Source organism: Lytechinus variegatus, chromosome 11 (assembly GCF_018143015.1).
Source record: "Lytechinus variegatus isolate NC3 chromosome 11, Lvar_3.0, whole genome shotgun sequence".
Taxonomy (NCBI): Eukaryota; Metazoa; Echinodermata; class Echinoidea; order Temnopleuroida; family Toxopneustidae; genus Lytechinus; species Lytechinus variegatus.
Window position 1 is genome coordinate 22282017 of NC_054750.1, and position 26696 is coordinate 22308712.

The 26696-nt window shown below is 36.0% G+C and overlaps 1 protein-coding gene across 1 annotated transcript; it reads left to right on the top strand.

Moving 5' to 3' along the window:
- Positions 1-598: 598 nt before the first annotated feature.
- On the top strand, positions 599-17304 carry LOC121424367 (gastrin/cholecystokinin type B receptor-like). Its single transcript, XM_041620027.1, has 6 exons — positions 599-718; positions 4031-4259; positions 5359-5582; positions 6098-6316; positions 13976-14081; positions 17121-17304. Exons 1-6 carry the CDS (start codon positions 641-643, stop codon positions 17231-17233), a joined length of 969 nt encoding a protein of 322 aa, XP_041475961.1. The 5' UTR covers positions 599-640; the 3' UTR covers positions 17234-17304.
- Positions 17305-26696: the final 9392 nt, after the last annotated feature.

Below are 26696 nucleotides of genomic sequence, written 5' to 3' on the forward strand. Positions count from 1 at the left end.
TCAAGGAGCACTCCTAAACTCCGGTTGATTTCTAATCATTCACAATGCCAAAGAATTTCACTCAACAATAAAACACTGATTGCTATTTAATGCAGCGCCCCCTCCCAATTCATTTTCGATGATAAACGAAGATTTGAGAGGTTATGCCCTGGACGGAAAGCAGTAAAATCCGGGTTACTTTCATCCGTTGAAGATGAAAAAGGTGGTTGGTCGATATAACTGTTATGAATTTTCTACCCACCACGGCGGGTGGCCTTGTAGTTTGCCCATCTTGTGTCTTTAGACGAAAAGGTAACTCTTTGAGGAAAATGTGAGATAACGTATTGTTCTCAACACAATTTTTTTCCGTCATGGGATTGAACAATATCTTACCAGCGATCATAGATATCCCGCTCAGTGTTCCATCAAATTTCAACGATCTCGTACGTCATTACTCTCTGTGATTGCTTATAATCACGATCACAATTTTCATGATTAATTCTTCGATTATCATTTTTTAAAATCATTGTGGTTTCCTTAACACTTTTCTTGATAAGACTCGTTTCACATCTACCCAAGATTAATGACCTTTTCCCTTTAACCTGTCTTTTGTAGATACTATGTTGTGCTGCATCCACTCCAAGCTAGATCCTTCGTGACAATGGGAAGAGCTAAAAGGGTCATCGCTGCCTTATGGTTAGCTTCGTGTGTTTTTTCATGTCCTGCACTATTTAGTAAGGTAAGTTAATACATTGTGTCTGATAAATAAATAATAAATAACACAACTACTATTTATTTCTTAACTGTTTTGATAGCCTTATTTTGTAACTATTATACGTAGTCATATTTCTTACTGTACTAATTTCACTGTTCTAGTTAGTGTGTTACAAGAAAATGGTTAATAAATTTTTTGAAATAGTCAAATATGACTGAAATAACAGTTTGACCCAGCTGACGATATCATCCAGTTATTCTGATTATTTTAAAGAGTGTATATTGTTTTCCAACTCTATATGTCCATTTTCCAAGGTGTTAAAATTTTAACTGCATTTTATTTTATAAATGATAAATATCATCAGTGTAAATTGGGAATCACATAGTCTTCAGCCAATGCTCTTATCATAGTTTATATATCTAATTCAAATTATGAACAAAATTGGCCGTAATTTGTTTGAAATAGATTATTATAGATTTATTCTTTGTAGAACTTAATTAAGAGAGAGGGAGTAGAGAAGATTATTATAGATTTATTCTTTGTAGAACTTTATTACGAGAGAGGGAGAAGAGAAGAAAAAGGGGGTGGCTAAGGGAAGGGACTGGACTTTAACGACATAACTAATTAGGGAGTGATAATATTAGAAATGAATAGTTCATGATTTATTATATTGTATGTTATATATTTCGACTGTACAATGTGTTTTTATTTTTCATATTGTATTGAGAAAACAGCAAAGCGCATGCTTTCCAGGTTACAATTCACATAATTCATCTTTGCAATGATTTTTGTACCCAATGAAATACCCATTTTACTGGTATAGACAGCAACAAAAATCAAAGGAAGGCAATTCTGAACTTTCACTTAAGCATGTGTATTCAACGGTACCTCAACAAGTCTTTACAATTATGTTTGTGTGTATTCTTCTGTGTTGCTTGGCAACACAGGCCACAAGATAAAGATTGAAAGCGGGGGAGTAAAATTAAGAATACAAATATAGAGAAAATTATATAGAGACGGAAGAAAATGGTTGACTTTTAGAGAAAATAGGTTGGGGTGAAAACAAAGCAGGAACAAGATTGGGCGAGGCATGGGGTCAAAAATAAGAAAGAATACCACTGCAGGATGGCAAAATCCAAAACCCCTGAAACAGGAACCTGCTTTTTCGCAGTATTTAATGAAGACTCCGGCCTCCTTCCCCCTCTCAGCTGAATCCTGAGGGGTCAGGGTCTGTACCTACGCTCCAATTTTGCAATATTCAAGTCATAATTATGCATCTAGAGAGCTAAACAGGGCGAATGAACTCTAACGGCTTTTTGATGTCTTCATAATCGATACCCAGACCGAGGCAAACGCTTCCATTTTACGTCAGGCCACACTTTGAAGTCTATCGAAAGAAAGGGAAACGCAATTTCATCTCCACACTTTTGAACATAAAAATACATTTGTTTTCTACCGCCGCAGTGACAAATTATGCACTGCTAAGTGCTATTTACCCTATAGCAAGTACATGTTTTCTGGGACATCGATATCACTTCCGTAGTTTGCTTTGATCCCTATCGATCTACATGTCACGATCGATATATTTATTACATGCTTTTTCTTAAGAATGGCCAACTACTCATAATTGTTACACTTTTAGGTAAGGGGAGTTACTAGTTCTCTAACTTTTTTGCCTTGTTTTATTCGTGGCTTTTCTACCTGTTTTCTGACATGGTTCCGTCAACCCCCAAATTTCGTAGTTTCTTTTCTTTCAGTATAGTACGAGGAGACGATTTAACCATGGAACTAGCTCCATGATTAAACCGAAGATTCCACTTCTATTTTTCACGGAATTGATTTCTCTAAACACATTGCCATCATCTGTCTGTCCATCCGCGATTCCTCTGCCTCTCTTGCACACTTTGTTTCTCTCCTGATATACTTTTTAATTGCGGTCTTTTTTCCACCCAACCCCCAAATCCAATTGACCCTACTTTCTTCTTGTTCATGTTCTTTGTGTTTTTCTTAGATTTATACCTTACTAATTTTTTTTTTCCTCATTTCACGCAGCACAATTTTTTTGTATTTTTTGAGAGACACATTCACCGTCGCACCCCCCCCCCCTCACACACACAGGCACACACACAAACCAATACAAACACATCCATCCTTCAAAATCCAATATAGTCGCGCATGCACCACCCTCGCACCCATTCCTCGAGTATGACAATGAATCCTGCTCTGGTAATATGATTACAAATACTGCCCGGTACGTTTCAACCTCCCGGACAAACCCAAAAAAAGTACATGTCGCAGAAAAGAAGAGCGCTCGATAACGACCCGATGGACAGGGAATTGCTCATGGGTAATTCAAGAAATAACTTGGACCGTTATATAACACCAATGTGAAAAGTATTGAAGCCGGCACGTGGTTCTGTAATGTGATTTAATTTGGCTGATTGATGGAACGTTAAACGTGTCGTTTCCTCCGATGTAATTCAATGAATCCTTTCTCAGGTAGCTCCAGAATTCTACAAAGGTCAATTAAGGTCATGTCATATATGAACTTTGTGTACTTTTCTGGAATACTGATTCAACAGTCACACAGCTTAAAAGAAGAAAGCAAAAACGTATTTCCCAATTTAAATTCACACTTATTTCAAACAATGTAGTATGAACAAAACAGATGTGCATACAATATGCAGATGTGAGCCGAACAGCGAATTACATTTTAAAATCAATATGGTCTACCTAGCTTTCACAGTGAATTTGAATTAACCCAGATATCGACATCAACAGTTTTTTGATGTGTTATATAGTGTTAATGATTGTTAACTTCATTAAATTGGTAGGTACAGATCGTAATACAAAAATAACTGTTTTGTGCAGATTTGACTGTTTCACTACTTCAACTGCCCGTATAACATGTATAAGGTTTCTAGAATTTCTCTGTTAACAAAATAAAGTGTGTTAAGGACCACCGAGTCAGACTTAAATGTGTAACTGATCGCATCTTTCCATAGTGTTATAAATATTATTTGAAATGGCGATGTGGATCCTTGTCCATTGATTGACTTGGATATGTCAAGTGACCAGTCATCTATTTTAGCAAACAAATTTATCAATGACAGGTACTCATGACTAATACGGTTGATCGGTCGTAGTTTTGAGATGATGATGGTTTATCAAATAACATTACCCACATCTTATAAATCAAATAATACACAACATTTTTCTCGGGCATTATTAACCACATTTGTTACCTTTGAACCAGTCAAAAAAAATATAATGCATGAGTGTATGATGGGTATTATTTTTATACTAACACACTTTTTTTATGATGTTTGGTTTCAGAAATTAACCGTTCACTACTGGGAGGATGAGCTAGAACCCTATTCAAAAACCTGTAGCAATGGTTGGCCCAATGAGACCGTTTCAATAGTCTACTCTGTCTACCTGTTTCTTCTAATGTTCTTCGTTCCTCTATTGATCGTTTCATATGCCTACATGATGATAGCATGCCATCTTAATAGTACCAGAGAACGATCGGGAGAGTCCAACGGTTCTCCTTTCAGCAGACCGGGTAAGTGAAGCAATGCATCAGACATCATGGGCGGAAATCCCAGGGGGACAAAGGGGACGTGTTCCCCTACTCAAAATAGTAGGGGGACACAACATCAAATGTCCCCCCCCCCTGCTATTTTCGGTCATTTATGATGGTAAGAAATACATCATTCAAAACATGTATTTTGGGACGAGATGACCTTACTTTTGGTATGATTTGTCAGTCCCTTGTCCTCCCCCCCCCTACCTTTTGGGAGAGAATTCTGCCCCTGGCCTGTCGGACATTACTCAACCGACAAACCTTTTCCTGTTTTCATGAAGATTATGCACGCAGCAGATAATGGTGGACTTCTATGGAAAATTTGCATTTGAAATATACCATGGTAGTTACTATTTCAGGGTTATCAAAATTGGGTAGCTAACATTCACCGGAATCAATGACCCAAATTCATAAAACCTTAACCGGTTTACTGAGAAGTCACCCAACAACAGTAACCCTACAAAGGTGAAATGAACGTGCAAAAGTGGTAGGAAGGTTTTCGAACATTTCATTTCATTCGTTTATTTCCATTTTCAACAATTACAGTTTCTTTTGTACATGTTGACATCAAGGTATCTAATTTACATTTTAACTTGATCTAATTTACATTTTAACTTGATTGAAATTTTGAATAGAAAACCTTGTGATAGGGTTCCTGGACACTCTAAAATAATAGTGAGTAAAAATGCTCCATGAGGGTAATCATGTGTCCAACCAACATTGGGCATTCCGTTTGGGCATTTTTATTTATCCAGCGTAATGATAATTTTCCCCATTCTAGAGTAATTGCTGCATATTTTTTAACTTCATTGGACAACATGCTTCCCATATTGGGATACAGCCCCAAATTGGTTGGCCAAATAATTACCCTCGTGCTGGTTAAAATTTTACCCAATATTTTTACAGTGTTATATCAGTTTAAAAATCAACGTATAGGCTGTTATACATGTCTTGAATTTGTCCTGCAAATAAACATCCGTGAATATGTTCATCATAGTATACCGGTCCAAAATTCTTCGGGCTGCGTTTGCTTCAGATCTAAATGACTAACGTTTTTTATCTGACCCATTTCGTGCAGTTCTACCGAGATATCGGGTATGGTACCGGAATACATCGGGATGGTCCAGTGGTTCATCATTCGTTCGGAGAGGTGAAGCTGCGAGCCAGTCCAATGGTGTAACCATCGATGACGATACGACGGAAGCAGATGCCTTACGTTCTGAACCTTGTAGGATGGGTAACCTGAACGATTCACCGGCTCCAAGAAGGCATCGGGGCACCAGTGAAGGCGATAAGATACAGGTATCAATCGCTATAATATGGATAATGGCTTATCCAGCGTTGTACAATGAAATATGAGCCTTTTGGCGCTTGTTAGGAATCAAGAAAAAGAAGAGGAACGATCTCGTGGGTCTCATGACTCAGAAGAGTTTTGGTTTAACATAACTGCACATCCTTCGGTAAGCTTATTCATCTGCTTTCAACCAAGAATTGGTCTACAGATAATCACTCTTGGTTTCATGAAGCAAAGCTTGAATTCACGATAACGAGACATTCTTATCTATTTATCCATGTAGTATACTTACAGCTTCATTTTGTGTATTTTCTCAATTCAAATCGTTTCTTTATTTCATTTCTATTCAGCAATGTACATCATATACAATTCAACGGGTTGACATTTGAAAGAAAAGCGGTACAAAATAAGGCTCTTTCAACGTGAGCAAATAAACTTGTGTTTTCCTTTTGGTGCACTTGCCTTTCCATAGATTAGCCGAGATATTAATCATGAAAACGTTGTTTTGTTTTGTTTTGTACAGAGGGTAATAACAATGTTGGCCATAGTGGTGGCGCTGTTCATCCTGAGTTGGGGTCCCCTGCTGACATACACCTTGATCTATCGGTTCATTGAGGACATCCCCTACAACGTACACGCTCTCCTCAGCCTCTTCCTTCACCTACTAGCAGCCTGTAACAGCTGCATCAACCCCATCATTTACGCGTTCCTCTCCAAGAACTTTCGGCAAAGTTTCAAACAGGTAATTAGGGAATGCTGCTGTTGCTGCGAAAGCTTGCACCGTAGACGGCTGGCCTATCAGCCATCTTTCCGGTGGACCAGTTCGACGCGTGCTTCTTACTCGTATTCGCCACCTGAAAGTTGCATGCGGAACAGTCCGCAAAGGTCGGCAGTGTCGCAGAAAACGGAAGTCTGAAGCGATCTGTATCAGACACCTACGAAATACGGAGAAGACCAGCAGTTCCAGCAGTCATTCTTTGACTTATCTAGTCTCCTGGTTACCATGGTTACTCAAAAGACAGGATCTGACAACGGGTAGTAGTCATGAGAGTTTGAAGAAGAAAGTCTGTGTCTTTTGAGATGTGGAAAGCGTTTCTATTGTTACGTGAATTGCCTTTTCAATGTTATATTTCATTGTGACGTCTTTTGCAGAATACTAAATTGTAAATCGAACAAAATTAATTTTCTCAATTATTCTCAAATATTTTTTTGTTTTCTTTTAGTGCAACGAAACCAATACATCTGATTGCGATCGCATATAAAGACCGAATTGTCAGAGGTTTTGTATAAAACCTCTTATACTTCCATAATTTTCTTTCAGACGATTTGGTATAATTTTATTTCAAAATGCCAAAATTTATTTGGAAAAACATTTCTGTTTCAGTTCACAATGGGAACATGACAACGTATAGACCTGTTTGTCTGAATACAGTAAACGGATATACGTTTATTACCTCCCACTAGGAGTACTGTATATATAAATTGTTCAGTCAGGATGGTTTTATCAAGATAAAAGATCCTGCGAGAACTAAGTGCCATAAAAAAGTACTTGCTTTCTGTTCAAGTAGTATTTGTCATTGGTCGTATGGTATTTCAGACAATTTTATATCCTTGTTATAGTATATCATGTTCGTCCTTAATGGTGTCAATGGAAACACTGTCTTTTATTTCATATTATATGAACTTTTTCAGCCATTAATTTCTCGTCCCTTCTCTCATTCTCTTTCTTCCCCTCACCGAGCCATTCACTTCTTACACTCTAAAAACTAAAACGTTAAGTCATCACTTTAAAAGGCCGAGAAGTGAGAATGATCTTATATTCAAAACGTTAGATTAACACTTTGCGTGTTGTGGAATCAGGGGCGTTGCCACCGAAACGGGGACAAGTGACCGTGTAGTTTTTCATTTGGTGAAATAAAGAAAAAGGGTTAAAAGAGGAAAACAAAATCTATCGTACCCTATTATTCATTTTGAGAAAAGAATTCTGCCACCGTTCAGGTCCTCTTGCCCTCATTGTTTTTGTCTATAGATATGGTCGTTCTTCGACCCTTTAAATGATGATTTAGCATTTAAGTTTTTCTGTTGTGGTTATGGGAATGTTATTATTGTAGATTTTTTTACCAGGGGTTAACATAGTGATTTCATTAACCTAAACTCTAAATAAGTTTGTCTGTTCTCTCTTTTTTTGAGGGGGGGGTGTAATAGTATTTATTGTGTTCTTGTAATAATTACTGCGATAACTTTCGATATCTTTATCCTCCACCCCCCCCCCTCTTTTTCAAATCCCTTTATCTTTCTCCCACACTTCTTTTTTTTTTAGATATTGTTATCAGGATTACACAGTATGCTTATCTCCCTACTTGTTATAATTTTTCGAACTCTTTAATTTCATGTCAGTGTGTTTAGCGATGAATTTGTGTGCAATATATCAAACTGCCAAAAGTACATTCTTCTTTCACTGCTTTCTTTTCGGAATTCCCTCTCCTTTTTTTAAGAAAAGTGATATGTTTCGTTTTGCTTTTTAATGTTGCATACTTAAAATACACATGTACCACATGACCGACGCCAGTTGGTCTCATCTGCTGAATAGGAACATATGAATTGTATAACCCTCCAATCCCAATTACATCAAGCTAGTTCCTCACGGTTCTGGTATTCAATTTATTATACATATTCATACTGCTCTTTTAAAAAAGGGTTTCTGGTCTCGAGCATCGTACCATCCTTAAATTTAAAGGGGAATCCAACCTAAATAAAAACTTGTTTTTATAAGGAAAAGAAAATCAGACAAGCTGATCGGTGAAAGTTTGAACAATATTGGACAAACCAAAAGAAAGATATGAATTTTTAAAAGTTGTAAATATTGGTAATCACTACACCCATGGAGACTTCAAATTGGCCGCATATGGGATGTCATAGTGATGTAAGGCAAGGACTACTCTTCCATGTACTCCAATACATATTATGACTAAAATGTAATTTTTCCTTAAAGTTTTATTTCAAATAATATTTTTCTTTTCTGAGGACATAAAACAATATACTATCTGGGTTATATTTAGATTACTGCCCCAGGGGAATGGGTACTTAGGAGAAAACCACAAATCCCTGATAATAAAGTACATGGCCTATGGGAAAGTTGTCCTTGCCCCTTGTCATAATTTACTTTCCCAGTTGCCAATTTGAAATCTACATAGTATTAGTGATCTCAATTTTAAAACAGCTATAACTTTCTTATTGCTTGTCCGATTTCTTTCAAACTTTCACCATTCTGTTTAATTTATTTTTCTCCTTCCCAACACAACATTTTATGGCCAAGGCTGGATTCCCCTTTAAGTCATCCTTTCGACGCCAGTTCCTATAATTTACCCCAACATGCCAAAGGGTCATGTGACAGAGTGACAATGATGTATAACTGACAATGGACCCAGTTGGATTACAAGGAACTTACAACTTAATAGTTCACTTATTCATTCACTTACTTACTGACTACTTACATAACTTACTAACTTACTTACGTACTTAATTATGGGGCGTCGCGTCGTGGTCTAGTGGTTACGACTCCCGTCTTTCAATCAGACGGACGTGGGTTCGAATCCCTGGCTTGTTTTCCTTCAGCAAGAAATTTACCCACTTTGTGCTGCACTCGACCCAGGTGAGGTGAATGGGTACCCGGTAGTATATATTCTTTGAATGCTTTAGCACCTATTAATATGGCTGCTATACAGCCGGGGTAACAATATGATACCAAGTATTAAGCGAAGTATGCAATTATTGTATCTACGCTTAATAAATGGACCATAATTATTGTTATTATTATGATGATTATATTACTTACTTACTTATTTACTTACTAAATTAATTCTTACTTATTAATACTACTTACTTACTGACAACATACAGTATGAATATACAAAGTATGCAATTATTGTATCTACGCTTAATAAATGGACCATAATTATTGTTATTATTATGATGATTATATTACTTACTTATTTACTTACTTACTAAATTAATTCTTACTTATTAATACTACTTACTTACTTACTGACAACATACTAACTACCTACCTACTTACTTGCTTGCTAGCTAACGTACCTGCTTATTATTTATATTCTTACTTAATTACTTACGTACTTACTTACTTACTTACTTACTTACTTACTTACTTACTTACTTACTTACTTACTTACTTACTGTACATGCGAAGACTGACAGATGCAGGAAATATGGACGTATCAAAGGCAATTATCGAAGCAAAATAAACAGTTTTTGTTCATTGCCCACGAACAAGTTTTACATTCCCTACATGTGACTTTTTCCTAGACACACTGGTAATTTTTTACTTGGCTATTGGACTTTTTGGTTTAAAACAATGAAATTTATGAACTTGCGAACATACGAGAAAATTTACTTAATGAATCGTCAGACATACTCTGCGCGCCGTATGCAAATGGCATATCTCATGGATGGTGCTATGTTATCCTTATATCAAACCATGATATAATACACGTTCTCGAAATGTTCAACGGACTGAAACCGTTTACGGATCATCTTGGTAATAACGAATCGATTACGATCTGCTCAGTACGACTTTAGATCGGACTCCAGAAAGGACTGATAAGCTGCTCCCGAGCTTGATCATATTCAAAATCTTTCGTTTTATGCAGATTAAGTTATAAATCCCAGATTTTTTTACGCACTGGGATAAAATAATATAGGATATTTATATTGCGCACATTTCCACCTTGTTAGGTGCTCAAGGCGCTCCTATATTACCCGGCTAAGCTAGGCGTTCATAGCGCACACAGCTTCTTAAGGAATTACTTCCTACCGGTACCCATTTACCTCACCTGGGTCGAGTGCAGCACATCGTGGATCAGTTTCTTGCTGAAGGAAATTACGCCATGGCTGGGATTATTATAATGATAATAATAATGAAACGTTTATGTATTGCGCAAAATACATAAGCAAAGTTGCATGTCTCTAAGCGCTTTTTTACAAAAGGAGTGGAGATGGAGGGGAGAGCACCGGGTTCTTACATTAATTGGATGCAGTGGCGTAGCTACGGGGGGGGGGGGCTGGGGGCACGTGCCCCCCCCCCCCTGAGATTTGGTGTGCCCCCCCCCCCAGAAAAAATTGGCAGAGCAAAAAAAAAAGGTAGAAAGAAGAAAAGAAGAAAGACATGAGAAAAAAGAAGAGGAAAATAAGAGGAGGAAGAATTGCAATTAAAAACAAATCTTTCATGTTACTACATACAATTTTTGCTTGCGCATCAAGGCGCGCCAGATTTATTGCCTGTTCGATGAGATTCGTATCTTGCTGCAATAGGCTGATATTGAGCAAGTTTTGAAGTCAATATACAAAACATATTTTAGCTCGGACATCGAGCTTTCATATTTTTTTTTCATTTACGAATTTAAGTGGTCTGTAAAATGTCCGTTTTATGGTCTTCATATTAGCACTTTAAGCTCACGCTGCGTGGTCACATTGTTTGATTTGCCAAGTTCATATTGTCTACGTGTATTCCATAATGTTCCATATAACAAATGTATTCAGAATGCCCAGATTCTAGGTCTAAATCTAAAACATGCTCGATAGCCTGCATGTTAAATAATCCAGTTTCACATCAGAATATCAATAATTGTCTGCTCATCCTTCACGATCGCATTATTAATGATACCCAATTGATTATATCCTATTTATGATTTACAAAATATGAATAGAGTGTCCCGCTTTTAGGTCTAAAATCTCAATTTTCTTCCTCTCGCGCTCGCATTAATTGTTTAGTTACATACCTATTCCATTTATTAATACAAAATTTACAATGACCAATTTTTAGGTCGGAATGTCAAAAAAAAATTGCTCGCGCTTCGCGCTCGCATTATTGAAATATATTGGCATTCGCTGTAACCATCTAGTTACATACGAATCTTGTTCAGGATCACACATAACATTGCCCAGAAAATTAAATTTTCAGGAAAAAATACATGAAAGTAAAAAAAAATCGCTCGCGCTTCGCGCTCGCACTTTTCATAAGGCTTATGAGATTATTTCATGTTTATGTTGTTTTAAAATAATAAAAGTAAGAAGTGACTGATCGAGGAAAATATAGGTAAAGATCATTTCGGGCCCCGTCCCCTATTGGCGAAAGTCGGATCCGCCCTTGTGACACATACACACCGGAAAAATGGCCGGTGCCCCCCCCCAAAAAAAAAAAAGCAAGCAAGGACCCCCAGTGCCCCCGGGAAAAAAAATCCTAACTACGCCACTGATTGGAGGGGGGTAATAAATCATTCTCCCATACTTGAAATTGAGGTAACACGTCTCGACAGAAACAGCTAAGTTATTGGAAATTGAATAAATTTAGCTCATGATCTCTATCCCTACCCAAACCTTGACGTTGATTTACTGTGGATTGATAGGCCTACAGACGGACCACTAAATTAAGGAATTCTAATCGAGTTGGAGGTCAGCGGCCTCGACGACAAATTAATAGTCATTGGAAGATGTATAAGGATTTTATCATTATTTTATCTTTTCAGTAACTTAAAGAACACAGTGAGAACTAGCTTGATGTAATGGGAATAAATAATCCTACTGCGTTAAAATTGTATGATTTCCTCCTTTGAGCCCCCTCCCCATGCTGGGAACAATATAAACTGATAAAATTATGTTGTGTTGTTGATACTTGTACTTCATTAACAGTCTGGTAAATGTTGTGAATATTTTATGGAAATTTTAAATATATGATGTCAAATACAAGTAATGCAATATTCGCGATGTGTTCCGTTGTAATCTGTGACTATAACTTCCGTTTGAAAATCTCATATACCATAGAGACTAACATAGTTGGGGATCAAGCAATATCAATTACAGCCATCACTAAGCGAGTTTCAGTAATATATATTGCGTGTTAAAAGATTATTGGGAAAGGACAAAATCACCGGTTTTACAAATCTGACAATAGTTTACTACGAAATAAATGTAAAACTATTTTATTAAAAAAAACTAATTCTTTATCTGATAATATACTCTAAAATTGCCATATATGCCTCTAATAAGCCGTGGGTTTTGTGACATATTTTTCATATTCTAACATTTTCATCAGTTGAGGATATCATGCTATCAGTCATGGATCAAATTTTCATTTTTCATTTACAACCATGACTTTAAATCTAAATTTATTTTTGTTTCCTTCATTCTCCTTTGTTTGCATATATAGCTAATGTATTTTTCATAGCGATCAATATCCAGTGAAAAATTTGAGTGTAGGTATTCAAACATATATGATCAAGGGGATGGAACTATTAACCTTTTCGATCAATACATACATGTATAAATGTTTGTTTTTGTCACATGGTGAGTTTTTCGATTAATCGGGTGAATCTAAAATTTGTTGGTCTTGGTATTATTTTAACGTTCATTTTCCCATACCATATGGTGTGTATAATCATGGATTCATAATGTAATAAAAGAAATTTGAAAAATAAGAAGATCTGTGGTATTTGACTAGACATTTTTCCACTGATCACAAACGGATACATTAAATGAGCCACAATAATTTGTCGATTTTTTTAAATGTAGGTTTGTATTTCACTGCTTTGTTTTATGTTGAAGATGTGTTGGGATGAAGGTATATTGTGCAGGTACGTAGGTGAAGGTATATGTGTGTGCGCGCCCATCTCTCCCCCTTTCTCTCCCTCTCTTTCTCTGCCCCCTCCCCCTCCCTCTCGCTCTTTCTCTCTGTCTTTTTTTTAAATATATTTTAACTACATTTTGCATTATGTTTATCATTATAATTTCCATTAAATGTGAATATTATCATTTTTATTGTTCAGTTCTTTTTAATAAATTAAATAACATATGAATATTGTACCAGAGTGTGTTACCATGGAGATCCAGCTTCTCTAATTCTTATAATTATGATTCCCCTGAATACCAATATTTCTAATACTATATATAAGTTTCGGATTTAATTGGATTTTAAACGATTCTGAGTAGTTCCAACAAGACGTCAGTAAGGACAGTGTATAAAATTACTTTCTCAAAAATCATTATAGCCATTAATTACCAAAAATAATTATGCCACAGTGAATGGCAGAAAATGGTATCTAAAATATTATCAGATCTTATCTTAGCTACTTATATTCAAATAATTCCGAATTAAAATACCAAATGTTCTTGTAGAAAATATCAGAATTTTTATATTTTTGATAAAACGTAGAATAAGAAGTGATATGTAAGTTGGAAAATATATTTTTTTTTTAAATATATCTGGAAGCTGGTGATCCTACACCTTATGGCACTGTGTTCTTGCAGACTTTACAGAGTTTAAGAAATAGTCATGATCAATTTTATCACCATACTGCCGTCATTTTATATTATTCCCATAATGCACCAGACGATCACATGTCACACCCACAAACGTCGGCGTTCTAAACGTAGGAGACTGGGCATGCGCATTAGAAGGGTTAACCAAAGAGCATTTGAGCTAAATGACGAAAAAGGTATGTTTTCGACGAGCATGTAAATTAAACAAGAGATTCTGTTGAATTAAGTTCCACTTCGCGTGATTCTGTTCAATATTTTTAGAAGAGTAGCACACACAATTAGGAGTAACAGGAGAAAGGGGGTAGTGATCAATTGGGTAAAAACAAAAACTATGAAAATCGAATGAAAAGGGTAAACAAAATTATCTGAACTTGTTTTAAGTAATCAATAAATATTTATTGACTGGGGCGCTCACCCTAAAAGATTTGCTTTTGCGGGAATTTAAATCAACTTGATTCAACAGAGTTTCTGTAACCGGTTTACGTTGGTGTGCATGGGAAATGGCTTCATATCTACACACTGTCCTGTCTCTTTCTCTTCGTTTTAGACTTGTCCAAGTTGTTTGAAGGTGTTCACATTGGCCACTCGAGTTGCATTCAGTGGAAATGATCTAATTAAAGGTGGTTGGTTTCTTTCTGGTGGTATATATTTCGATAAGATAGTTGCAATCCGCAACCAAGCCTATACCACCTGCATATTTTACGTCAAGAGTAGATATACGCCCCGAAGCATTATGTATATTCCCTGACAAAATAGGTTTCCCTCTTCAAAACCTTTGTGACCTTTTGACCAGTTGGACTGATTCGAATTTAGCGGTGTCTGACATAAATTTGAAAAAAGAAAACATATCGTAACCACACTTTTTTAAAGAAAGAAAAACATATTTCAAATAAAAGCACCCCTATCCAGCTGGTGTCAGATTAATGTGGAAAAAATGTTGCCAGATTCATTAAAACAAAATATACGTTTCACCCTGTTTGAAAGATTTTGCGTAGAATTCATTGCTATTTTTTCTCATAATTGCCCCTCCCCAAAGAAACTATTGTTCCTTTATATCATTTTGTGGGCGAATGCATCGGCTCTCAATGTTAAGGGGAAACTTGTGCATGATTAGATTGCATATTGGCACATGAAATATATATAGAAGAGTCTGCATGACATTTGGAGTAGAATAGCTAATCTTTCTCTGGGGACTGATTTTGCTAGGTAAATCTGCATTTGTTGTCATTTGAAGAATCCCCTAACACTAACACTCATTAATTAGGAGTTTTCCTGTGTTGGCGACTATGTGAACGACCAACAAAATGGTCAAATCTACCAGAAGTTTGGTTGATTGACCCAGGGGTGGATCCAGAATTTACCAAGGGGGGCATATTTACCCTTGGGAAATTGAGAAGCAAAAAAGAAGGGGGGAGAAACAAAAAAGGTCCTCACATATTCCCATTAGAAATATTTAAGATGACTCTCAAGGGGGGTTGGTACACTTGTGTATGAACTTATTTTGTTGAATAAAAACTCAACAACACAGGGGGCAAGGACCGGATTTGCCCCCCCCCCCCCTGGATCGCCCGTTATTTTTTTGGGGGGGTTGCGCATACTCATCTGAAAATAATCATAAAACTGATAATCATTTTCCAGACGTCATCTGGATAGGCTAAGTTTATTAAGAACTTTTTTCTTGAATTAAAACGCAAAAACACTAGGTGGTTCCAAGTCTATTATTGACCTATTGGTGTTGGTGTCTGATGAATGTTTATCTCGTTCATAGCCCCAAGTTTAAAATGAGCAAGGACTTTGTGTAAGTAACCAAAAATGAAGATTTTCCCCATCAAAAGGGATCCTGTTTCCTCATGATCAAAGGGTGGGGGCACTTATACATTCCAAAGACGGCAAGTGGGGGGAGGAGGGGGTTGCCCTGTGCCAATTCCACTCCCCCCTGCCCTCCACTGGATCCTGACTTGCAAACGCATAAGTGGTGTATTTAAAGGTCAAGTCCACCCTCAAAAATGTTGATTTGAATAAATAGAGAATTATCAAACCAGCATAACACTGAAAATTTCATCAAAATCAGATGTAAAATACGAAAGTTATGACATTGATTTGCACAACTCGGTGACATGCAAATGAGACAGTCCTCACTCACTATATCTTTGGCTTTTTATCATTTGAATAATACAATATTTCATTTTTTACAGATTTGACAATAAGGACCGACTTGACTGAACTACATAGTATTGAACAATTCTTATTCCACATGTTCATGGGGAATAAATCGTTGTTTCACCTGACAATCAGGAGAAAATTAAAATATTTGATATTTCATACAATAAAATACAAAAGAAATAGTGAGTGGATGACGTCATCAGTTCCCTCATTTGTATAAAGTTTAAGATGTCATAACTTTCTTATTTTACATCCGATTTTTGAGAATTTTTTATATGTTTGTTGGATTTTTCTCTTTTTATTCCAATCATTTTTTGGTTGAAGTTGACTTGTCCTTTAAGAAGAGGAAGCATGATGCATGCTTTGTCATAGGTCCTTGGTCATAGCATGGTGATTTGTCGAAATGACGAACAGGAGAAATTTTGACAAGATGTTGTCTGCCAGCTGATTCGATATTAAAACACTTGCATGATCTGGTCATGTCAGTTCACTCACATCAGTAACATGTCACCAACTAATTTGACTAATTTTCACATGGTAGGTATGAACGTATCACGCAATATATACCTGAGTGAAGTTTAATGATGACCACAGGGGTAGATTGGGAGGTATTTTCCTCACAAAAAAGGCCATATTTTCATCAACTTAACACGAAAACAAAAATTTCCATGATCATCCATATTCCAATTTTCTGTTCATTTCTATTCGTTTATATTTTGTTCTCCCAAAATGTCCACACCACAAAAATTTGTGAAGATTTTTAGGTCCCTGCATGTTCAGTCAATCCCCACAAAACGGGAAAAAATATTTCCGTCAAAATTAATCATTTCAATAAAACGAATTTTTATTAACTGGAAACAAGGGACAGGCACTGTTACCATATAATAACCATCATAACTAAAATTTGAAGGAAACCTTGAAACATTTTGTGGTAACGATTTGCTTCCTCATAATATGTCCTTTTGCAAGTCGCATCTTGATATTATTTTTCATTCTGTCTGAGATCGTGTTGGCCGTCATCGCTATAAATTGTGTTCTTTCACTGTTATCAGCATTTTCTCGCGTGTTCCTGGACGAGACTTGCAGGACTAAAGATGTCATCACAGAGGAGGTATCAACGTCACGGCCTCGTACGACCAGCTTCCAGCTTCATATGTTTGACTGACACTTCTTCCAAAAGGACGCTGATCTTTTTTTTAGATATATGATATTAACAGAGAAGGGTCCTCTTGAGGATTGACGTGTTTTATATTTTATTACAACGCTTAGACCCTAAAAATGAAAAGAATTCTAGATCTGTTGACAAATGGAGCGGGAACAAGGAGAAAAGTCTGAAAAGAGAGCTGCATGAATCAACTTGATGTGGTGAGCTTATGGGTGTTTCTATAACAACACTAGCATAAGCAATCTATGATATTACCAATGTTCTTCTTGTTTCAGCGCTGATAATTTGAATTTTGTTTCCATCAAAATGAAGTAACAATACAATAACAAAAAAGAGGACGTTAACAAATCCTGGTGCTACTGGTCTACCAATGGTACCTCATCCGGGAGAGGTGAAAGAATGAAAGATGACGCATTGTATTTGCTTTAAAATCATTAATACCCAAGGGCGTAAGCTGGGGCTGGGTGCACGTGGACCCTCCTGCTGAGGCAGAGTAGTTCCGACACCGGCAAGCAAAACAAAATTTGTACTTTCTCTGCTTTCAACAGCTGATTTTCCATACTTTATTTCCACCTCCCCAGGATGTGCACTTCCCCATGCTCAAACTAGCCTACGCCCTTGACTGCCCGAGTTTACCCATGAGAGGAAAAAGGGTTTTCAATCTGTTTAGAGAGAGACGGTGACATCCTAGTCCCTAATGGGTGTTTCATAAAGCTGTTCGTAAGCTAAGAACGACTTGAAGAACGACTGGTGAACCTTTATTATGCACTTAATAATCACCAATGAATATACATATAACAGTGGACATCATTTACCACAAGAAAGGATCACCAGTCGTTCTTAAAATCGCTCTTATCTTACAAACAGCTTTAGGAAACGCCCCCTGGTATAACTACAACTTCTTCTCACTTGCTTACAGCGCTAAATATTTTATGAACAGTCAGCACACTTGCTGAAGAAAATTACGCCAAGGCTTGGATTTGAACCCACGATCTTCTATTTTAATATCATAATTATGGTAATTTTTACGTTTTTGTTCACGGTTTTTGGAAAAAAATGGGGGGGGGGGGGACTGAAGCCCGCTCCCCGCTTCCCCTGACTAATATCACTTCTACTACTACTACTACTACTACTACTACTACTACTACTACTACTACTACTACTGCTACTGCTGCTGCTGCTGCTGCTACTACTACTACTACTACTACTACTACTACTACTACTACTACTACTACTACTACTTCTATTACTACTGATGCTGCTGCTGCTACTACTACTACTACTACTATACTACTACTACTCCTACTACTCCTACTACTACTACTTCTAATATTACTTCTTCTGCTGCTGCTGCTGCTACTACTACTACTAATATTACTTCTTCTGCTGCTGCTGCTGCTACTACTACTACTACTACTACTACTACTACTACTACTACTACTATACTTCTACTACTTCTGCTGCTGCTGCTGCTACTACTACTACTACTAATAATAATATTACTTCTTCTTCTGCTGCTGCTGCTGCTGCTACTACTACTACTACTACTACTATTACTTCTTCTGCTGCTACTAATTATACTACTACAACTGCTACCATTACTACTACTACTACTACTACACAGCAAAAACTGTGGTGTTAACCGGTGTACATAGAGGATTACACCAGTTATTTTATACCGGCGTAAAATTGGTGGTGTTAGTTTTACACATATAGGTGTTATTACAACACCTTTGGTTGTTACATTTACACTCTTTGGTATTAGGTTCAATCTTTAGGGTGTAATTTTAACACCTAAGGGTGTGCTCCTCTATTAACACCAATTAGTGTCAGTTTTAACACCACAGTTTTTACAGTGTACTACTACTCACTACTACTACTCTACTATTACTACTCATACTAATACTTCTACCACCACTTCTACTTTACTAATACTATATAAAGTATGTAAAGTATGTCTTCACGTTTCTTCTACAACCCCCCCCCCCCCCCTTCACCACAAATCATGATGCCTACTAATTCTAAGAAATCCAATGTTTTGAGTAGTGTGAAAGTCTACAACCTGACAAATATATTATGCTGTCTTTCGTCAGATGAAATAAATTAATAAATGAAAGTTTAAATCAAATCATTATTTCGTATTCCTGTGTCATGTTCAAAGAGTTATGAGAAGTGTTTCATGAAAGGACATGTCGGTCGTTTCATCCGATGTGTCCTGTTTTATCCGAGTTACCATAGACGGGAACTATGCTTTTCGGCCAACCAAAATCAAGGAAAATTGTCAGATCTGACAACTTGTCGCCTTTTGCCGGACAAAAATGTTGATGAAGTGCTCCCCTGTTCTAGTTTATTTTACTGAATCAAATGAAGAAGATAATTTAAATATTTACTAGTAAAATATCGGTAGTAATACTATGCAGCAAAAAGTGCACGAAGAAACATTCTTTTATAAGCACTACATTAATGTTGCATATTATCATTTATCATTATTATCTAGATTTATTAGAATTATTATTTAGAAAAATTCTATTAAACGCTACATCAATGTTGCATAGTATCAGGATTGTAATCACAAATGGAACGAGTCATGGTGGTGGTGGTGGTGGTGGTGATGATGATTATAGTTATGGTGGTGGCAATAATGAAAATGATCTTGGCAGTGGTGATTATCTTCTACAGATGATAACAACCCTGGTTTTGCTGGTCATAGTCATGATGATGGTAATGATGGTGATGATAATGATGATGATGATGGTGATGATGGTGATGATGATGATGATGATGATGATGGTGATGATGATGATGATGGTGATGATAATGATGATGATGGTGATGATAATGATGATGATGATGGTGATGATGGTGATGATAATGATGATGATGGTGATGATGATGGTGATGATGATGACAGTGATGGTGATAATGGAGGTGATAGTCGAAGTGTGGTTGTAGCTCTGGAATTTTTATTAAAAAAAGAGAATTATAAAATACACATACATTACTAGGGATTTCTTTTTTATTCCAATCATTATATTTATTTAATGAAAGTATAAAAGATAATATAATCTATATTTTAAATACACAAAATTCAGTTATATATTACTGCTAAGTATCACTTAATCTAACTACATTGAGATGTGCTATGACTCTGAAAGTCAGACTTTAATAGATTTCTTTTAAAATACCTATGCAACAGAAACTCTTAAATACAAATAAATTCCAATTCAATTCATATATCATCGTGAAGTAGTTTAAGAAGAATTTACATCTAGCCAAAAGTTGAGGCACATGACATTTTTATTTTAAAATTAAGAAATATTTGAGATCTAACTAAGTGTTCAAGCCTTTCTACATCCATTTATTATCAATAATTAGCTACAAAACATTTCACAAAAATAGTTACTTTTACCATGATGATAATGATGATGGAAATGATAAAGAGTGATAGAAAATCAAATACATATCAAGAAAAGTGACAAGTATACAGAAATTGAGCAATCAATTATTTCCATGAAAATCTGCTGCTAAACTTTCATCAGTAGAGTTAATATATCACTAGGAGATATCACCTAAAACAGAGTACACTTAAAGGACAAGTCCACCCCAACAAAATAGGATTTGAATAAAAAGAGAAAAATCCAACAAGCACAACACTGAAAATTTCATCAAAATCGGATGTAAAACAAGTGAAAGAAACGTGACATTCTTAAGTTTCGCTTAATTTCCGTAAAATAGTTATATTCACATCCTGGCCAGTATGCAAATGAGGAACTAATGACATCACTCACTATTTCTTATGTATTTTATTATAAGAAATATGAAATATTCTAATTTTCTTCTCATTGTCCTGTGAAACAAACTTCTATTTCACCCTGAACATGTGGAATTACCATTGTTTAACATTTTATGTTTCAGTCAAGTTGGTCTTTATATTGTCAAATCTGTAAAAATTGAAATATTGTATAATTCAAACAATAAAAATCAAAAGAAATAGTGAGTGAGGAACATCATTGATTCTCTCATTTACATGTGACTAAATTTCGCATATAACTATTTTGTGAAAAATAAGCAAAACTTTAATATGTCCTAACTTTCTTATTTCACATCCGATTTTGGTGAAATTTCCAGCATTATGCATGTCTGATGTTTTCTGTATTGATTCAAATCAACATTTTTCTGAGGTGGACTTGACCTTTAAATGAATTCTAATCATGTTTGTGTATAAAATAATACAAAATAATAATTGAGCACTCATTGAAAAAAGACATACCAAGAAAGCTGTGAATACACTTCTTTTAAATGATTGTAAAATAGCAGAGAGTATTTTACTTTTGGAGCTTTTGACTTAAGAAATGTATATCATAAAGATGCCTGAAAGACATGCACAATTTTATGAAGACTGCTCACCAGTTTTTATACTAAATGAGGTATTCCAAATTATCCCTAGTCATATTTTCAGAAATAGCAAACCTTGCTTTCAGATAATATACAAAAAAGATGAGATTACAACATTAGCTAGCAGAAATCATAATCATCCAAAAACATGATTTTCCACCCAAAAATATGTAACTAGCCATGCTTGAATTAAGTTATACAAATAAGTTGAAAACCACACAAATGCGTTTGTCCAAATGTATAAAAATAATATAGACCTCTATATAATGCAGCAGCTTGGTCGCAAAATCACTTTTAAATCATTACTAACCTGTTCTGTGATTTCAATTTAGACTTTGTGCGGGAAGCATCAGGTTCCACTACGGATTTTTTAACAAGTGGAATGCCTCTGGCCGTCTCACCTGCATCACGCGGTTCAATAAAGCAGCAGTGCTGACTTTGAATACTACTCTAACTCGCACAAGATGTTCAGTGATACATGGTTACTCTTATGTCCACTTTTTATGAACTAGACCAATAAACTTACAGAGATATGATGGTTATTCAACAAAAACCCCAACATGGCCAAAGTTCATTGACCTTACATGACCTTTGACCTTGATCATGTGACCTGAAACTCGAACAGGATGTTCAGTGATACTTGATTACTCTTATGTACAAGTTTCATGAATCAGATCCATAAACTTTCAAAGTTAGGATGGTAATTCAACAGATACACCCAATTCGGCCAAAGTTCATTGACCTTTGACCTTGGTATGTGACCTGAAACGCGCACAGGATGTTCAGTGATACTTGATTACTCTAATGTCCAAGTTTAATGAACTAGACCAATAAACTTTCAAAGTTATGATGGTAATTCAACAGATACCCCCGATTCGGCCAAAGTTCATTGACCCTAAATGACCTTTGACCTTAATCATGAGACCTGAAACTTGCACAAAATGTTCAGTGATGCTTGATTACTATTATGTCCAAGTTTCATGAATCAGATCCATAAACTTTCAAAGTTATGATGGGAATTCAACAGATATCCCCAATTCGGCCAAAGTTCATTGACCCTAAATGACCTTTGACCTTGGTCATGTGACGTGAAACTCATGCAGGATGTTCAGTGATACTTGATTAACCTTATGTCCAAGTTTCATGAACTAGGTCCATATATTTTCTAAGTTATGATGACATTTCAAAAACTTAACCTCGGGTTAAGATTTCGATGTTGATTCCTCCAACATGGTCTAAGTTCATTGGCCCTAAATGACCTTTGACCTTGGTCATGTGACATGAAACTCTAATAGGATGTTCAGTAATACTTGATTAACCTTATGGCCAAGTTTTATTAACTAGGTCCATATACTTTCTAAGTTATGACGTCATTTCAAAAACTTACCCTCAGGTTAAGATTTGATGTTGACGCCGCCGTCGCCGTCGCCGCCGCCGTCGGAAAAGCGGCGCCTATAGTCTCACTTTGCTTCGCAGGTGAGACAAAAATGATGTTAATTCACTAACAGATTATGATTAATTTATTTCACACCTCTTTACAATACACAAAACTACATGAATACAAAAAAAATCTTATACAGCAGAACAGATATTGACAAGTACATATTATAGGTAGTCATAAACAGGTAGTAAAACACAGTAAATAAAAATGATTTCCGCTGTACAGCGGAGGTGGGGGAAAGACAGAAAGCCATTGGCCTATCGAGGTCTATCCCCCTGATTACCGTACAACAGGAAAAGGCTTACACAGTTTACAAAGAAAGAGAAAAGCAAACAAACAATGCAAGAAAGGGAAAAACAAAGGAATCAAAATCCTAATTAACAACTATGACAATGAAAATATCAATAATATGTAATATTGATAACAATGATAATTACAATTTATGGAAAAAGTTGATGCTGTGAAAAATTATATATTTCATTCACAGTATTGACTTCATTTCCAATTCCAGTTCGATTTCAGTTTCCAATATCAGTTCCAATTCCAATTTCAATCTTGATTTTAATGTCTATTTAATTATGCAAGATGTTCTAAATCCTATGCCTGTGTATATTCGTATGTATTATAGCATGTCAGTGTTTGACTTTTGTAATGTGATAATTCTCTATGTTATGTTTTTGTATGTTCAATACCATGTAAAAATGCAAATTTCCATTTATTTATTTGGATAATAAATACTACCTTACGAAACTTATTGAATGGGACACTAATGCTTACACACATTATAGAGCAGTTTCTATCTCACTTACTCATCAGCTGCTCGAGTTAAAACTTCAGTTGAGTTCTTCATTAATTCTGAAGACAGATTCTTTCAACTGACTAAAATATATAACTTGGATTTTAAGACATTGGGGTTTATTTTCAATTGGCTAGCTTTTTAATAGCTTTGGAGCAACAATTTCAAAATTGACCAGTTAGATTAACATAAAAAAGATTGTACACCACGCTATAGCTCAGTCACTAGAGCGGGGGTTTTGGATTCCGGTGACCCGGGTTCGATTCCCAAGTGGTGCATTAGTGCCCTTTGGCAAGGCATTTATCTTCATTACCAGGTCCCTCGGAGAGGACCTTAAGCCGTTGGTCCCCTGGTTGCTTGCTCACAGGCATTCATGCCTAGCAGTCGGGTAAAAACCTCGGTATAACATAAAATTAATTTCTTTAAGATATTTTAACTGTAACATAAAGAGCAGTATGATTCATCCATCATTTTGGCTAAAGTTAATGCTCCTAAATATGACAATCTGGATTTTCTTTTGGAATTTGGGGAAATCGATAACCTTGATGGCTTCAGATAAATTGTTGGTGATGTAGATGCAGATCAATAAAACACCTAATCACATTTCCAGCTTCAAGTGTTCAATTGATACTCGATTGCGTTCTTTTTACTCCAAGATATTTCATAAACTATTGCATTGAATAATTTTCTTTTCAAGATTAAGAGAAAGGACTCATTAAACTGTGTATTCTGTGATCAAGAAATAGAGAGACTGACACATCATTTTTGTGATTATCATGAATTTGTAGCCAGATTGTGGCTTTTTATCTCGCATACATTCGTAATTCCGAAGGTTCGTAATTCCGAAGCTTCGTGATTCCGAAGGTTCGTTATTCTGAAGGTTCGTAATTCCGAAGGTTCGAATAAATTCTGAAGGTTCGTCAGTCCAAAAACAAAATGAGGTTCGTAATTCCGAAGGTTCGTTAATCCGAAAAAGAAAGGAGGTTCGTAATTCCAAAGGTTCGTTAGTCCGAAAACTAAATGACTAACTAACCTTATTTCGTTTTCGGACTAACGAACCTTCGGAACAACAAAGTATTTCATCTACTGCTGTCAATTTCTAAACATAACGCCAACCTTCCATGCTTTTAAGACATACATGGGAAAACAAAAGGAAATTTAGTATTAGCTGGCTATAAAGAAAGAAAACACCATATCCATTTTAAGAAATGGAAATTTGACATATAAACCATTTTGAATTGTTTATAAATGTCCATTACTGTAAATTGTATACATGTCTAGTTTTAAAACTCTCCACCACAGTTTTTATTATCACTATAGGCACAATTACTATTATCAGATATGTTTTGTTTTGTAGTATTGTAATTATTTCTTTTGATTATGCTGATAATGAAATCAATAAAAAACTTCATTATATTGTTAAAAATCTAATAATTTCCTATTAATATCTGGGGCTACATTCAACTATTTTAATGGGGAAGAATGACTACATTTGACCTGCCATGCCTAAACAAAAAGAAAATTAACCAAAATGAGTTTTGAGACATTCATAGAGCTTAATATCCTAAAATCCTATGGAAAAACAAGGATTTGAAGATTGGGGTTCACTAGATGTGCACAAGGTGCAATTTCAGTGAAACATCCTTGTAATCCAGAAAAATGCAGGCTATGTTACAGTGGAAAACACTCCGTCCCTCGGATAGGATGTTAAATGGAGGCCCCGTGTAGAGGAGAATCACCACCTTTGCACGTTAAGAACACTGCACTTTTCAAATAAGAGTAGGGGGAAACCCCAGTGTAGTGGTCCACCTGCATTCCCCCAACCAGTTATCGGGAGGAGAGACCTGCGGGTCACCGTTCTGTGTGCGCGCCCTTGTAGGCCACCCAGATTGGCTGGCTCCTCCAATGCGCCTTTGAATGTCTTTGACAGAGATATGGCGCTATACAAATTCTGTTTGTCATTATCATCATCAAAAATGGAGGGTTATAAAAAAATCATGTATCTTGTCACTTATTAAACCACACATTTAAAATTTTAACCAATATAAAGAATTACTCTTGAATAGGCTTAAAGTATCTTCTTAAAACATAATCACCTCTTGACTTCAGGTGACAAGACAAAGTATCACTTCATCGGCAAGCTGGATGTAAACGCTAACTTTCCTCAGTGCCTTGGAAATACAACTACATGTTGCTGGACTTAGATGTGATAGTTAGACCATTACCTTCATCAATGGTAATTATTTGCTTTATAAAAATCCCAAGAATATTCTGTAATCTGATTGGTCCAAATCGGATCACATGATATTCAGCGAATTGCACTATTGCATTCAAAATGCACTATCCTGCACTCTGATGTCATACCACAGGTACTATCCTGCACTCTGACGTCAGAGTGCAGGATAGTACAAGGTCTGGAATGATCTAGAAATTAGATCAAATAGAAGCATTCGTGGCAACTCAGTTACATGGGGAGAGGAGGGGGTTGTATAAAACAAACAATGCATGCATTCGTGTGCATAGAGGACCTAAATAATGAACTCTGTGCTCGACTCACCAAATGGATATACCTCGGTGCGGTATATCCATTGGCTCTTCTCACAAATCGTTCATTATTTGGCCCTGCATGCACACGCTTACGTGCATATTTGTATAATAACGTCCAAAATCCATAATATTATTCAACACCGATATTCACAATAAATTATGAAATAACTAATCAAAATTGATATGACCAATATATGATGCAATAATGATATAATAATATATCACATTAGGGACATAGATCAATATGATAGCTGATTTGAGAATTTCTGATTCTCAAAGTAGAA

Excerpts from the sequence above, each read along its gene's own strand:
- LOC121424367 (XM_041620027.1), top strand. The coding sequence starts at position 641 with ATGGGAAGAGCTAAAAGGGTCATCGCTGCCTTATGGTTAGCTTCGTGT. Across the intron at positions 5,583-6,097 it reads GTGAAGGCGATAAGATACAG|AGGGTAATAACAATGTTGGC; the intron begins GTATCAATCGCT and ends TGTTTTGTACAG. Across the intron at positions 6,317-13,975 it reads TTCGGCAAAGTTTCAAACAG|ACGATCACATGTCACACCCA; the intron begins GTAATTAGGGAA and ends ATAATGCACCAG.